This window comes from Bubalus kerabau, chromosome 13 (genome assembly GCF_029407905.1).
Source record: "Bubalus kerabau isolate K-KA32 ecotype Philippines breed swamp buffalo chromosome 13, PCC_UOA_SB_1v2, whole genome shotgun sequence".
Classification (NCBI taxonomy): domain Eukaryota; kingdom Metazoa; phylum Chordata; class Mammalia; order Artiodactyla; family Bovidae; genus Bubalus; species Bubalus kerabau.
In genome coordinates, this window is record NC_073636.1 from 16,855,813 (window position 1) to 16,869,492 (window position 13,680).

Sequence of the window (13,680 nt, forward strand, 5' to 3'; positions counted from 1 at the left end):
TGACGTGGCTCCTCGTGTGGTGCCAGACACAGAGCCCTCCTTTTTCTCATGGTCTCTGTGTTTCTAGCCTGTATGGAAGCTTGTGAAGCTTGTGGAGCTGATCAGATTTTTTGTAGGGTGGAAGCATCCTCTCTGTAGTTTGACTGACCAACCAAATAGGTGTTTTCATGGCATATTAGGATGACAACACAGGAAGGGAAATTCCAACAGGGTGAGAATAAAGAATGAGACCAATCGGTTGAACAAGCAGATTGCATGTGTGGATAAAAGAAAGAAAGGGAACTGGAAATGGCTTCAGGTAACAATTCCATTCTACAAAGAAAACATACAAAAGACTAGTACTTTAGCCCTTGAGGTTTAATCTCCACTCTTGTGTAAGATTATACCCCTATTCCGACGTGGGAGTATTTGAACTGAAAAGTCAGCTGGTTTAGGAAAACAAAATCAATCAGAACAAAAATTCAGCTCAGTATCTATTGTGTCAATTTTGCTTGACTCAGGGTGACGTTAGAGGAGAGCTATGCTTTTTGTCCCTTGAGTCCTGTGACAGAAACTGAGGGACATGGGCAAGGAGAAAACTTTCTTCTAGTTTTTTTTTTTTTTTTTCTGGTTGGAAAGAATATTGGAAATGTGGGTAGGGGGTTAAGAACTGAAAAAAGATGAGGGAAAAATAGGAGGGGAAATATCTTTACCTTGCTGTCTGCAAATATTGCCACTTGTCACATGCCTCTAGAAATATATCCCCCCCACCTTAATTTTTTGTAAGCAACGCTGTGTATGACACAGAATTTCACATACTATGGATTTTATGTTCCAAATATGGGGCTCAATTTTCAAAGAAGAGACTTAAATATGAATTTCCCATTTTTATCACACTTCTCTGAAGAATAATTCCTAAGATAAATTTGAACCAGCTGATCTTTAAAACACGTCAGATCGTATAATTGTGCTAAGGAAAACACTTTTTGACTGTAAGCCATTTACCCATCAATTCTCTAACATGATGTTTTCATCACAATTTTAAGTACCCATTCGGGGGCAGGTATTGTGTGAGATTCTGAGGATACAAAGATATATACATGGTTCCCAATTTTGCAGCAGATATGAGTGCAGAAAAGTGTTAGGTGATCTATGATCAGGTATGTTAGACTATATTAATAGTAAAGGTTCACAGGATGGCATAGTAACCTCTGTCAGAGGCTGTTGGGAAACATTTCTATTTCTGGAGGAGAGGGACACATCCAACTATCCTTTACCTAGAGGATCTGAGGGAGGGGTTGGTGGGTACCACAAACTACCCCACCTCCTTTCCGTTTGTAAAAATCCCCTATAACGCAAGGTGTTGTTTCCTCCTGGTACATGTCTCAGGATGATGGCTCCTGTGCGTCCCAGGTACTGACTGCTTCTGGCTGTACTTCTTTTATCCTGTGATTCTGAGAATCGTACTACCTTCTCTTTCTCTAGTTCAGGGGCTGTAGAAGGAGTTTAGTAAGGAGGTACTGTTAAAACTGGTATTACATCCCTTGAGACCTTTGTAAAGTCAGTGGAAAGGAAAGGTGATGCATTTATTTCTACATATGGCTGTAGCTTATGAGGATTCTTGCTACTTTTCAGGGGCTGACCCTTTTGGAAAGGAAGACCCCACTGACCTTGAACGCAAGAAAGAGGATGCAGAGAAGTCTCCCCCATCAGACCCCCCAGGGCCTGAGGCCCTGCCATCTTCCCCACCTGCCTCACCTGCAGCAGCTCCAGCCCACCCCAGGAGAGAGCCCCCCACTCCTCCTGCAGAGCACCCCAAACTGCCCCGCTCGGTCCCCACTCCTCTTGTCATCGCCCAGAAGATATCTGAAAAGCTGGCAGGGAACGAAGGGCTTTCGCCCACATCTCCGTCCAAAGAGGGCAGGCCTGCAGAGTGGAGGACGCTGGCTTCTCTGGCCCCTCGACACGGAGACCACTCACCGTGGCACCGACATGCGGCCCAACCAGCGCCCAAGATCCACCGCTTCCCGAGCAACATCAGCGTGACCAACAGCGCGGGGAAGGACTTCAATAAGACCATCTCCAAGGCCGCAGTCAATGTGCAGGAGCGCAAAGCCCAGGTCCTGGCCAACATCAACGGTGTCTCCTTCCTCTCCGTGGGGGAGACGGAGGACCGGGCCCAGAGGGGCGAGCCCACCGAGCAGAGAAGCGTCTCTCCCGAGCAGAGCCAGCCAGGCCCGGCCCAGGAGGTGGTCCCCACGCGAGAAGGGGCCCGCGGCGCCCAGCAGTCCAGAGGCGTGCAGACAGAACAGCCCCTGCCGCTGGCCAACGGCTTCCAGAGCATTCACGACGTCCTCAAGAGCCAGGCCGGGCCCTTCGTCTCCACCGGGAAGACGGTGACCTTCCGTCCGGACCCGGCCCTCCCCAGCAGACTTGCACCCCAGCAGCCAGACTGCGGCCAGGCAGCCAGGAAGCGGTCAGGCTCGCTCCCCAGGGCTGTGGGGTTCAGACCCCAAGGTATCACTGTCCAGTTCTCTGGCCGGGGCTCCACAGAGGAGGCCCGCCGGGAGGCCCTGCGGAAGCTCGGCCTCCTGAAGGAGAACTTATGATGGAGTGCGAGTGGGCGCCGGGGAAGGCAGGGTGGCCTGGTACGCAGAGCCAAAAATGGACGTGCACATGCGCACAGCGCAGCTGCAAAGCCCCGACTGGGTACCCGGTTGACGACTAGATGAGGGCCTGGGAGTCAGTAGACGAGCTGTCCCCTTTCCATTCTGCATCCGAGCTGGGACAGCCTTCCATGTGAGAGGGCCCGCACCACATTTTGTCTTCCCTTTTCTGAGAGCTCAGAGAATAACCTTGAAAACCTACAAGTTTCTATGATTTGTAAATGCCATATGTTTTTTGGATCTAGGAGGAAGGGGATTTGGGTCTGATTTTTTTTTTTTTTTTTTTTTTGCTGTTATTGAGTCTCTGATCTAACCTTTAATCCCCGAATGCATGAGAGGAAAGCCAGTGTAGATCTCATACTCGTTTCCCTAAGAAAGGGAACTTCCCCTTCTTTTCAAGAAAATAAAGAAGTGCTTGTTCAATTTTCATAGTGTCTTAAAGTACTGTTTTGGTCTTTTGTTAGTTTTTTAAAGGTGAAAGACAGTATGTTAGCCTGAGATATGCCTTTGTTTCTTGATAAAATTTGGTTTGCCCAGTTTTTTTTTTTTTTAATTGAAAATTAAAGCCTTTAGAGTATGATTTGCTATAATATTGAGTTATGGGAATGGTATGTAAGGGTTCAGTTTGGAAAAGGGGGTAATTTTAAGAAAGTCTTATCAAACTACAGAGTCTTTGTTACTAGGAGATATGCGTATGATCATGTACCGTGTATATACATGTACATAACATGTTTATAGGGACATATATACAGATATAGGTGGTATGCACACACATTGTTACATATATATTAACTTCTTAAAACCCTGTTGCATAACTGCAAGATTCAATCACTTCCTATTCTTTTGATACACAAACCATCTCAGTGTTGAGATGATGCCACAGAAATTGTTACTTCTTAATCAAGAAGTCTTTTAAGGACACATCTCCATAACATTTCAGTGAACTAAAGTGCTTTTTCTTCAACAATGTGTTCTGGTCCCAATTAAAGTAATAATCCAAATAAGCTTCCTACTAAGCATGAGAGTTCATTTTTTTACTGAAAGTTTTTTTTTTTTTTAGTGAAATATACTTTTTGTGTGTGTATGAAGTACACTTTTAAAGATGTCATGCATCACCTAATTTTAACCTAATTTTATCACGTAATTTTAGTTTTGCATGTTCCAATGCTATGCTATGCTAAGTCACTTCAGTCATGTCCGACTCTGTGCGACCCCATAGACGGCAGCCCACCAGGCTCCCCTGTCCCTGGGATTCTCCAGGCAAGAACACCGGAGTGGGTTGCCATTTCCTTCTCTAATGCATGAAAGTGAAAAGAGAACGTGAAGTCCCTCAGTTGTGTCTGACTCTTAGCGACCCCATGGACTGCAGCCCACCAGGTTCCTCCGTCCATGGGATTTTCCAGGCAAGAGTACTAGAGTGGGGTGCCATTGCCTTATCCTGCATGTTCCAAGGTGACTGGTAAACAGAAGGAAACAATAGTCTTAACAGCCCGCATGTTCTATGGGCAAGATCTCAGGATGAATTTAAAAGGGAAAAAGCAGCAAACTAGGTTATGCAGCCTGAAACTGGTTTTCTCCCATACAGTGTCTCCCATGCTGAGTTGTAACCACCAGCTTTATTATCAAAACTATTTCAGGCTGGAGTCTAAAACCTCTAAAAATAGACCAGGAAGGCACACACTTGAAAGTCACAGTCTTTTGTTGTATGTCTCAGCCACTGTCACAGAATCTGTTTCTTTCCTGTTGAGTATTATTTAAACTCAGACTTCTAAATGTGCTGTGAAGGGTGTTTTTCATAGTATCAATTTGCCTTATAAGTTACATAAAATGATTGTAATGTTTTCCTTAGAATGACAGTATTTAGTGGCTCACCTAGCTCTTGTCCTCCCGAAATAATCTCATAGATTCTCGATGGTCTTAATTTAAATAGGTGCTTTGATTTTACAGGTTTTTAAAAATAGTTTTTGTTTTGCTTCTGTTTATGTTGGATTTGTTTAAAGGATTCTTGGGGGCTGTTATTTCCTTTTTATAAAGCAAGATGCCATGTTACACAGTATTTTAAAATGGCTTACATTTTTAAAATCTCTTATATTTGAGGATTCTTTTTTTCTTGTCCTATGACTTCATTGTGATTAAAACTTGACTATATGTTAGTATATTTGTTCTCATAATGATATTTTTGAAAAATAAATTTAGAGATGTCTCTTAAGTATAAGCAACTTTGTTTTTGCCTTTTACCCTTATTCTCAGGTATTTTCTTTTAAGTGGTTATATTCTTTCCTTCTGTTTATTCATAATGTTTTCTAGCTACTTATTCATAATTATACTGACTTACTCTGGCCACTTCGTGCCCAAAAGCCTAGCAATTAAAGCTGTATATCTTGTACAAGGCTCAAATTTTAGCCACTAATGAATTAACCTGTATTTGTATGTATCACCTTAACAAAAACAATTCGTTTTCTGAGGGGCATTTGTTTCCTTCCCATAACTCTGTGATAGGACATCCTTAAAGGATCATCTTCAAGGGAATTTTAAAGACCATATTTCAAAGCAAACTTGTAACAAAAAGGAAATATGAATCCTAAGTGCTCAGTTTTTTTTCAAGTGATGCTTGTAAATCAACCCCCATTTTAGTCCCCATTAAGATAAAGATGAAACTCTTTAAGTTAATACTTAAAAGCAGGGAGTGGGGGGATTCTCTGCTTTTAGGCAGGTATGTTCAAACTGGCAAACCAGAGTCATCTGCAAAGGGTAATACCCTGCAGTTTCCAGGATAAGAGTCCAGCGTCCTCCACCTCCTCCAGCTCTATTGGCTAGTGTGCATGGCTTATCTTCGCAAATTTGGTGGAAATGTTGATCTTTGCTTTTGTCTGCCCAGGGTCATTCCCCTCTTATAAGGCTTGTGGAGGAGAAAAGGCAGAGGTGGGAGTATCCCTCCTGTGTCTCAAGTCTCTCAAGACCAGAGGGCTCAGCTGGAGCTGCTGCGTTCTTGCTCTCTCTCCCCCTCCCTCTCCCCCCGACAAGCTGACTTCAAACTGACTTCAACAGGTTTCTTCACTCAGAGTTCCTATTGGGTGGCCTCCAATGTAGGCTCCCCAAGAGTTTCATAGAATTGATAAGTCAGGTCTTATGAAGGAACCCTGAAGACTGATTGAATGTTTTATTTGTTTTTAAAAAATTAGAACTGAAAAATGCCATTTGCAGCAGCATAGACGGACCTAGAGATTATCATACTAAGTAAGTCAGACAAAGGCAAATACCATATATCACTTACATGTAGAATCTAAAACACAACACAAATGAACTCATCTATGAAACAGGAACAGACTCACAGACATAGAGAACAGATTTGTGGCTGCCAAGAGAGAGGTAGGGTGGAGGAGAGATGGACTGGGAGTTTGGGATTAGCAGATGCAAACTAGTATATACAGAAAGAATAAACACCAATATTCTTCTGTACGGCACAGGGGACTATATTCAGTATCCTGTGAGAAACCATAATGGAAAAGAAAAAAAACTGTATTCTCTTTGCTGAATTCCCACAGCTCTGGCTATGAGAAATGTGACCATTCAGAGGATGTGATAGGGGTGCTTTTTATGCAGGTGATCTAAGAAATCAGTTCTTTCCAGAGGAATGGAGAAAAACAAGATAAATATAAAAACGATTTACTTTTATCAAGAAACTTTTCCTGAAACGTTTGTCACCGAGTCGACATGTTCTCTGAAGGAGCCGAGCGAGCTGTTTGGTGTTTTTCTTCCCTCCCCGTGAACCGGGAGGAAGGGGAGGCTCAAGGGGAAAGCTCACCTGTGAGAGGCTTATGTTTTCATTGAAATGACAAGTCACCAAACAGGTTTTGTTTCTTCTCTTCACAAGAAGGCTCTTTTTCCCTGCTTCAAAATATGGGGAACAAGTTCCCATATCCTTTCCTAATCTACTCACTGGACAAGCCTGGCTTTCAGATATCCGAGAAAAGAGAAGGCAGGGCTGTCAGCGGCCGTGGCCTGGGGAAGTCGGAGCCCTGCTTGGCCCCGCAGAGAAGAGAGGCGCTTGCATCGCCTGCTCACTGACCGCGGTCCTCTCCCGCTGGCCCTCCTCCGCCAGAAGCACCTTCTTCTCTAAGAGAAAAATCGGTGTCAGGGAACCAACCCACCTGTCCACGAGCAAAGTTTGGGCAACAGGAGGATGGCTGAAGGGCACTTTTCAGCACAAAAACCTCCCAGTCCTTTCAAACTGTCTCTTGACTCACTCTTTCCTATACATTTCAAATTCTAAGACTCCAGAAATGCTAATCGCTGCTATCACCAGCAGGCTCAACTGTCCTTCTAGTGGGGCACTGATGATCCCAGGTGAGGCTGCCCCGCTCGGTACAAACCTGGCTGTGAATGATGCTCTTTGGCCTTGCTTCTTAGCATCGAGACAGCACAAACCTTTTGTTCAACAAGCTAAAAGAGGGGTGACATGGTGGTTTCCAGAAATGACCTGAAAAGCCTCAATGACAAACAAACCCAGTATTCTCTGACCTTGGTTGGGAGCACCACATGTCTCTAAGGAGCAGAGGGTGCCTAGGGAATTGGGTGACCCTGGGGTGCTCTCTGCCCCTGAGTCCTTGGCAGCCCCTTACATCTGCCTGCCATAGTCCCCCATGAGCCCACCTGCTTGGGGTCACACTGGCCTCTGAATCAGGAAGACTCACCCTGCCTCCTGCTTAAGTTCAAGGAGGCTTTTTTAATTCTCACGGCTTCTCCGGGACCCTTGAGGCCAGCTACTTCCCCAGTTGAGCAGGACTGCTGAAGCTCAAGGAGCATTTTGAAAACCCACCCTAGTTCTGTGGAAGCCCCAGGTTTACTTTCTGGGTGTGGGAGCCCCTAGCCTGGTGGGATAGGCTCAGGGTTCCATGACTGCCCCCACCCCACACTGCCCTGCCTGCCCCCAGCGCAGGCAGCAGTTGTGACCGTCTGACTCGGGCCAGAGGTAAGAATTCACATTTGGAAGCCGAGGTTAATGGAACTTAGTCATTGATAAACAGGTCACACTTCGTAAACTTCCACCTCTGAGTATTTGTGTGTAAAGCAGAGCTGCCAAGGGCAGTAGTAACCTAAGTTCTAGAAATACCTTTAAGGGGTGGGGCTGAGTCAACAGGGACTCTGAGCATCCAGGAAGCCGGGAGCTCTGAGGACGTGTGTGCCCGAGGGCTTCTCGGTGGCTGGCTGGCTTCCGCCCTTGGCATCCTCTGACATTTTTGTGTGGTTAGACTCCCTTTGAGCACTGCGATGTGCGTAAGAGGCCTGCTCTTATTACTAAAAATGTGTTCAGGTCTCAGGGGCCCTTAAAGACATTATATAATTCCTCATGGGGCCACATCCCTGATAAGTCATAGAGATGGCCCTGCTACAAGGTCCTCTTCGGCTTCTAACTATTTCTACTGTACACCCATTTCTGGGACTGTTTATTCAGTGTCTAAGCATTTTAAATTTTGGGGAAATAACCTCTGCCTTGTGAAGACAATTTCAAAGAGCAGGAAGGTACGGGGCGGGGGTGGGGGGTGGGGGGCGGGGGGACCTGTCTGTGCAGGGCACGTTGTAGCCGAAAAGGTGTCTTGCCATCCTTGGTGTCCAGACCCACAGTTCCGGGCATGCGTGACTGAGCTCTTCTCAGCTCACAGTCCATGTGTTTGTGAAACTCTGTGTGTGTGTGTGTGTGCGTGTGTGTGTGTGAGTCACTCAGTCATGTCTAACTCTGTGAACCCATGAAGCCCGCCAGGCTCCTCTATCCATGGGATTCTACAGGCAAGAATACTGGAGTGGGTGGCCATTTCCTTCTTCAAGGGATCTTCCCAAGCCAGGGATCGAACTAGAGTCTCCGGTATCGCAGGCAGGATCTTTACCGCTAGCACCACCAGGGAAGCTCGGTGAAACTCTGTAAAGCTCTTTATTTATTCTATCTTAAAGGCCAAATGAACCGAATGAAAATGTTTAGAATGTGAAGAGCTGCCTGGAACTTGATTTCTTTGTTGTGAAGCTTAGGAGCTGACCCAGGTGGTACTGAATGCGATAGACACAACAGGTGGTGCTAAGCATCATCACTTAGTCCTCCCAACCTTGGGCTCCTCCTCTCCTTTTCACAGGGCCTCGTGGGGGCCACTGGCTGCACACTCCCTGCTTCCCGAACCTTCTGTGAAGCCATGAAAGCTGTGCCAGCCAATGTCGTTCACTCTTCTTTCTGTCTGCTTCCCTCGTACAGGGCTTCTCCCCTCACCCCCTGGCCTGACTCCTGTGCCCAGCTCTCATGAAGTCTCATCTCTGATTTGGACTGTCCTCATGTTTCCGCCAACAGTGCCAGGGCTTGTCTTTGGGGATGAAAAGAGAGACAAGTAAAGCCTTTGGAAGTTAGGCTTGGGGGAAAGAGTGGGCCAGTGAGCTGCAGGGGACTTGAAAGAGGAAAAAGAAGGCAGAGGGTGGCCCCAGTCTCCCTGCCTCCCTGCCAGCCCTACTGGGGGTGTCTTAAATCACCACTCGTGACCCCTGCCTTGGGGGATCCAGTTCAGAGCAGATCCTTTGGCTGCATCCCTCCTCCACCCTCCCTCCAGACTTGGTTCTGGAGCCTGGAATTGCCAGGGGGTGGTTTCCAACACCCTTGTGCTCAGGACACCCACGCACGCAGCCGAGTGAGTTCACTGGGGAAACTGCCCAGTCTGCTCGCTGGCAGTCCTTTGAAGTTATGGTTGTTACTGGAAAGGCAACCAGGCTTCAGAGGAAAATCCAGGACCTGGCTCCATGGAGCTGGAGTGCTGGGGCAGGGTGAGGCAGGGCAGCTGCCCACACTTGCATTTGGCCTGGCCCCTGCCAGGGGCCACTGGCTCCATGGCACTGAGGTGGGACTATTTCACCATCGTAAATTCCCAGCCACATTGCAGTTGGGACACAGCTGCAGTGCAGATTGAGCTGGTGGTCCCTCTCCAATCATGTCTTAAGTTTTTACACTTCTGCTGATATTTAAAAGCGTCATTGTTGAAGTTTCTGTCTGCATTCTAAGGAGATGTGCCGCTCTCAGAGAATTGAAGTGTCTCCCTGCCTTGGGAGGGTCTACACATCACCTAATAATTTTGCTATTGTTTAAATTATTTTTTCTAAATTTCTTCTAGGAATAAATGCTTTCAGGGACAGTTTGGTGCCATTTTATAATCACTCGATTTGATCTTTGAAACCAAAATTTTTTCTCATCTTAATCATCCACCTCACAAAATCTTGATTCCAATAACCATTTGCTGTTCTAAAAATCAGATCCACCTTCAAAGGTATATTTTGCTCTAAGTGTATCATTCAACTTCCACACTGACTCAGGCCACCCTTTATAAGGGGCAGACACAGCTGACAGGACTGAGCATGTCTCGCAAAATCAGTTCAGTCAGTTCAGTCATTCAGTCGTGTCCAACTCTTCATGACCCCATGGACTGCAGGACACCAGGCCTCCCTCCATCACCAACTCCCGGAGTTTGCTCAAACTCATGTCTATCGAGTTGGTGATGCCATCCAACCTTCCCATCCTCTGAAGTCCCCTTCTCCTCCTGCCTTCAATCTTTCCCAGCATCAGGGTCTTTTCCAATGAGTCGGCTCTTCACATCAGGTGGCAAAAGTATTGGAGTTTCAGCTTCAGCATCAGTCATATGAATATTCAGGACTGATTTCCTTTAGGATTGACTGGTTTGATCTCCTTGCAGTCCAAGGGAGTCTCAAGAGTCTTCTCCAACACCACAGTTCAAAAGCATCAATTCTTTGGCACTCAGCTTTCTTTATGGTCCAACTCTTACATCCATACATGACTACTGGAAAAACCATAGCTTTGACTAAATGGACCTTTGTTGGCAAAATAATGTCTCTGCTTTTAATATACTGTCTAGGTTTCTTGCAAATAGAAGAGAAGAGAACTAAAGAAGCTGTGAGAGTGATCCCCGAGGCAAAGAGCTCTCACAGTACAGTTCTGCATGGCCACAGAGATCGTACCATGACAGAGTTCCACGAACTGGGAACTCATAGCACTGAGACCCGACTGAAAACAGAAACAGCGGTTCACAGGAGTGTCAGTGGCCATCTCTGTGGAGGTGTGCAGACACCAGGCAAGCGCTGTGCAGAGGAAAGTGACCGGGATCGCACCCCTGGCAGCCCTTCCAATTCTGAGATTTCGTGACGGGCTCATATACGCAGGAGTTGTCATTGTCCTGACCTGGCCCAGCCCTGCAATTGCTGTGTGACTTACGCTCCTTCTCTGAGCCTCACTTTCTTCATCTGAGAAAATAAAGGGGAACCGTAATCACCTAATTGGGTTGTTGTAAGGACTGAATGAGATCACACGTGTTAAGAGCCACACACGTCACGTGTATGCCTGGCACACGCCATCGTTACTGTCATCAGCAGCACCATCGCCAAAAGCACTACCACAAAGGCCAAACGGGAATTCCTATACAGCCTTCCACAACGGCTCTGTTCAACCCCAGCAGTCTGGAGGGGTGAGCAGGTGCTGGTCTCACAGCCTGGTTCAGTCTCTGCCATTCACCACCGTCCCGTCCCCAAGTGCAGTCCCGTGACTGCTTCAGCAAGGAAGCGAGTTTTAGATTTAAATTCCACTGCCTACTGAGAAATAGGGTTTTGCCACTTTCTAAAAATAGGTCTCCAGAGTTTATTTTCCTTCTCCAGGGCTGGGCAGGTCTGGCTTCCTGCTTAGATACACATAGGAGGACTCCCCATCCAGGCTCACACTTTTCCACGTCTTCTGTCCTCTGCCCGCAGAGCTCCTCTGGGAGCTGGGCTCCCCTGCAGCCCCCCTCCCCGCAGGGCCTCCTCCCAGAGAAGGAAGTGCCCAGCCCAGCCATGCGCCGCAAGGCTCCAGGGAACACTGGGGGATTGTGCAGCCCGAGCCCCTTGGTCACCATGGGGCTGCCGGGGAGGAAGTGCTTGTTCTGAGTTGCTGGCTGGCCGGGCTGGGCCCTCAGACTTTCCGTCCTGCCCATCACACTCCCAGCCATTCCCCGGGGAGGGCAGCGGCCTCACCACCAGAGCTTCCAGAGCAGCCCTCACGAAGCAGGTAGGATGACCCAGGCCCCAGTTAAACCTGCCCCAGTTAACCCCCTGGACGGCCCCTTCCTCTGCAGCATCGCCTCCACCCTGCTCCACATTCTAGGCGGATGGGGCCATTAGTCCTTCTTCAGCTGTTTTACAGCCTCTGTTGCCCCAGCCAGTCTCCTTCTAGGATGGAGTGGCAGACCCTCCCTCCAAGAAATGTCCTCCTGGCCCCTTCCTCTGGAACTGGAGCCCCGCTTCCTCCAACCAGACCCATCGTCACCTTCTCAGCACTCCCAAGGTGGTGGAATTTTCTTCCCTTTTTTTTTTTTTAATTTTTGGCCATACCCTGTGGCATGTAGGCTCTTAGTTCCCTGACCAAGGATCGAACCCATGCCCCTTGCATTGGAAGGCAAAGCCTTAACCAGGGACATCCCAACATGGTGAGGATTTTCAGATGCCACCCGATACCTCTAACCTAGGGCAGTCTTCAATAGGAAGACCTGGGCTTACATTCAACTTCAGCTCTCACCAGCTCCATGCACTTAAGGTACTCAGGTGAGAGACTCTGAAAGACCAAATGAGATAATGGGTGTGCAAAACATCCAAAGGTGGTACGAGCAGTGTAGTCAAAAGCAGTGGTTCTCAAAGTGTGGTTCCCTAACCGACAGAATCACCATCACCAGGAAACGTGTTCGAAAGGCAAATTAGCAGTCATCTCAGATCTAATGAATGAAGAACTCTGGAGATGGGACCCCAGGAGTCTGGTTTGAGCAAGCCCTCCCTTTGATTCAGAGGCCTGGGCTAGAAACAAAGAACAGGCCCCAACTTCTAAGATGCACAGATGGGGAAGTGAGCAAAGATGCAGAAGAGATGCACGACTGTGATATCCTGAAGCGTGGGGACCATCCCAGTGCCTGGGGTGGCATCTGGTGCATAGTAGGTGTTCAGTGAGCAGCTCTTACATAGAATGAGTGTGTGAACATGAAAAGACAGGAGGAGCTCTGAAGTCTTCCAGTGAGGATGTTACTTTTAAATTTTCAAAAGCACAGACAATCCTGTTTGAGGGAGGGAGACAGAGACAGAGAGAGACAGAAAGATTAGTAGACTCGGGCCACCATCTTGGCCTCACCCAGAACAGCCCTGGGGGAGAGGGTCTGTGAGAACCCTCACCTAGATGAGCGGCCAGGCCACACTTCCTGCATCCTCGCCACGTGGCCTTGGGGCCTCCCACGAGTGGATCAAGTGGTCACATGTTGGCCATGATTGCCATGCACCAATTCACCTGACAAGTATTTGAGCACCTACTATGTGCTGTCCCAGGGACTGAGGAGACAGCCGTGAGCCAGGCACACCCAGTGCCATCCTCCCAAGCTGGCAGTCCAGGGAGGAAAGAGACAAGGAAGCACGGTAACTACGAGAAGGCAGTATTACAAGGAGGAAATCCAGGGCCAGGGAGAGACGAGGGGGCAGTGATGGGGTAGGTGGCCAAGCTGATACTTGAAGCATACACAGGAGCTCGTGAGACTGCAAGGGGAGTGGTGGTCTAGGCTGAGGGCACGGCCAGTGCAAAGGTCCAGAGGCAGGTCAGGACTAAAGAGGTTAGGAGGGGAGGGCACTGCGAGGGGCTGTCAGTATCCACAGTTGCTGGTATGAAACCTCGAGTGAGGTGGAACTGCAGAGCAGGGGTGCAGCCCTTGCCCACACAACTCTGTGGACTAGCAGTCATTCAACAGATACGCCAGCACCTTTCCTGACACCGGGAACAGAGCAGATCAGAAACAGCACAACACAGACCTCGCTCGCGAGAAGACGGAAATCACGCAAAGCCGAGGACGGTGCTTGCAAGAGAGGCAAGTGCAAGGATGGGCAGAATGCCTGACGAAGGAGTGGGGCTGAGGACGGTGAAGGCGCTGACATCACCAGGCAGGAACACGCCCAGCCCTCACGTCACCCCTGCCACTCAGGGCTCCGGCTTCAA

At 48.1% G+C, this 13,680-nt stretch overlaps 1 protein-coding gene across 2 annotated transcripts in view; it reads left to right on the plus strand.

Annotated features, from left to right (window-relative positions):
• PROSER2 (proline and serine rich 2) overlaps positions 1 to 4,878 on the plus strand; it is a 42,621-nt gene extending 37,743 nt beyond the window's left edge. For both annotated transcript variants that reach the window (XM_055543566.1, XM_055543565.1), the window contains exon 4: positions 1,615 to 4,878. In XM_055543566.1, the coding sequence (XP_055399541.1) occupies positions 1,615 to 2,588 (974 nt within the window). In that variant the 3' untranslated portion in view covers positions 2,589 to 4,878. The remainder of the gene's footprint in view (positions 1 to 1,614) is intronic.
• The last annotated feature ends 8,802 nt before the right edge of the window (positions 4,879 to 13,680 follow it).